The sequence below is a fragment of the Acipenser ruthenus genome, chromosome 48 (assembly GCF_902713425.1).
Source record: "Acipenser ruthenus chromosome 48, fAciRut3.2 maternal haplotype, whole genome shotgun sequence".
NCBI lineage: Eukaryota > Metazoa > Chordata > Actinopteri > Acipenseriformes > Acipenseridae > Acipenser > Acipenser ruthenus.
The window spans coordinates 5,906,144-5,908,128 of NC_081236.1; the positions used below are offsets into that span (position 1 = coordinate 5,906,144).

Consider the following 1,985-nt stretch of genomic DNA (forward strand, 5'->3'; position numbering starts at 1 on the left):
TATACTGAAGAACTCTACATGCAATCCAAAACCTTTACATATATACATCTATACTGAAGAACTCTACATGCAATCCAAAACCTTTACATATATACATCTATACTGAAGAACTCTACATGCAATCCAAAACCTTTACATATATACATCTATACTGAAGAACTCTACATGCAATACAAAACCTTTACATCTATACTGAAGAACTCTACATGCAATACAAAACCTTTACATATATACATCTATACTGAAGAACTCTACATGCAATCCAAAACCTTTACATATCTACATCTATACTGAAGAACTCTACATGCAATACAAAACCTTTACATATCTACATCTATACTGAAGAACTCTACATGCAATACAAAACCTTTACATATATACATCTATACTGAAGAACTCTACATGCAATACAAAACCTTTACATATATACATCTATACTGAAGAACTCTACATGCAATACAAAACCTTTACATATATACATCTATACTGAAGAACTCTACATGCAATACAAAACCTTTACATATATACATCTATACTGAAGAACTCTACATGCAATACAAAACCTTCACATATATACATCTATACTGAAGAACTCTACATGCAATCCAAAACCTTTACATATATACATCTATACTGAAGAACTCTACATGCAATACAAAGCCTTTACATATATACTGAAGAACTCTACATGCAATCCAAAACCTTTACATATATACATATAGACACACATATACTGTGTATTAGACTCGTAATACATTAACACGCCGAATATTTATTTACAGGAGAAAAAGTACAGCTTGTAAACGCAGACAACACGGCAGCAAAGTGCAGCGAGAACAAACAACAAACCCACATTTAAAACAACTGGGGTTTGGTTTGGTTTGGTTTTTTGAGGAAGAACGGTTACCCGCCGTCCCAGTTGTGTTTTTGCTTCCCCAGACTTGAATCGGAGCCTGTCGGTCTGGGGCGGTTCTGGGCCGTGTGCATCTCAAATATATTCTTGGGGTATCACTGAAGGGGGGCACCCCCTGGCGCCTTGCCCGTCTCGCTTCTCTTTAGCGGGCCGTGGTGGTCTGTGTTACGCTGCGGGCAGTAGCGCTTCGTGTGCGCTTAATCTCCGGTGGCACCGCAACGCGGGCACTTGTAGCGTCTGAGATAGGGGCACAGCACTTTGTCACCGTCCTTAAAGCTGTGGCCGTTATAGACCTTTCTGGACTCCCCGTTCTTTTTGCAAAAAACGCATAACTTGCTTCCTCTGTCCGGCGGGTCGGGTTGGTTTAGCGCCGGTGGCTTGACTTCTGAAGCGCTCTGCTGCTTCGTGCCGCGGTCGGGCTGTGTCGCCGCCATGCCGGCTGCAGCTTCGGGACCCGGCTCGCTTCCAGCAGCGCCACGAGTCCTCGTTTCCTGCAGCAGTTCGGCCAGACCGAAGTAGTCTTTCCACACGTCGAAGCTCTGGTTACCGCGGTCCATTTTTGATCAAAGTAAAATAACGATACACACACAAAGACTTGCGGTTGAACTGTCTGCACACGGAGTCGCCACCAGTACTCAAGCTTCGACCTGTCAATCCAGAACCTGAATTTGAATTTTAAGGCAGGGTCCCGGGATACAGTAACACCCCGTTCCTCAAATCCTTGACCAAGGCGGCCCGAAATCAATACAACAAACCATCGAAAAGAACCGACCAACTAACCTCCAGGCGCATTCAAGCTGCAACACTTTGCAACTCGCGATTTCATTTTTCTTTCTTTTCTTTTTATAATATTATACGATGGTGAGTTTTTATAATAATACCAGACGTTTGAAACCGCGGGGTTCAGCGGTGTGCAGAATCAGCGACGCGGAATGGAATGAATCTTTGACGCCAGGACCGGTCTCTGACGCCAGGTTATTAATATTTGTTACTGTACATGCATTGTTGAAACGCGTTGACAGGGATGGTAACCTGCAGATTCACATACAGTATGTGTATTAACACAGTATCG

At 42.9% G+C, this 1,985-nt stretch overlaps 1 protein-coding gene across 1 annotated transcript; it reads right to left on the reverse strand.

Annotated features, from left to right (window-relative positions):
• Positions 1-1,110: 1,110 nt before the first annotated feature.
• On the reverse strand, positions 1,111-1,470 carry LOC131721178 (nanos homolog 3-like). Its single transcript, XM_059014502.1, has one exon. It carries the CDS (start codon positions 1,468-1,470, stop codon positions 1,111-1,113), a length of 360 nt encoding a protein of 119 aa, XP_058870485.1.
• Positions 1,471-1,985: the final 515 nt, after the last annotated feature.

Coding starts and splice junctions, on each gene's coding strand:
- LOC131721178 (XM_059014502.1), bottom strand. CDS start 1,470: ATGGACCGCGGTAACCAGAGCTTCGACGTGTGGAAAGACTACTTCGGT.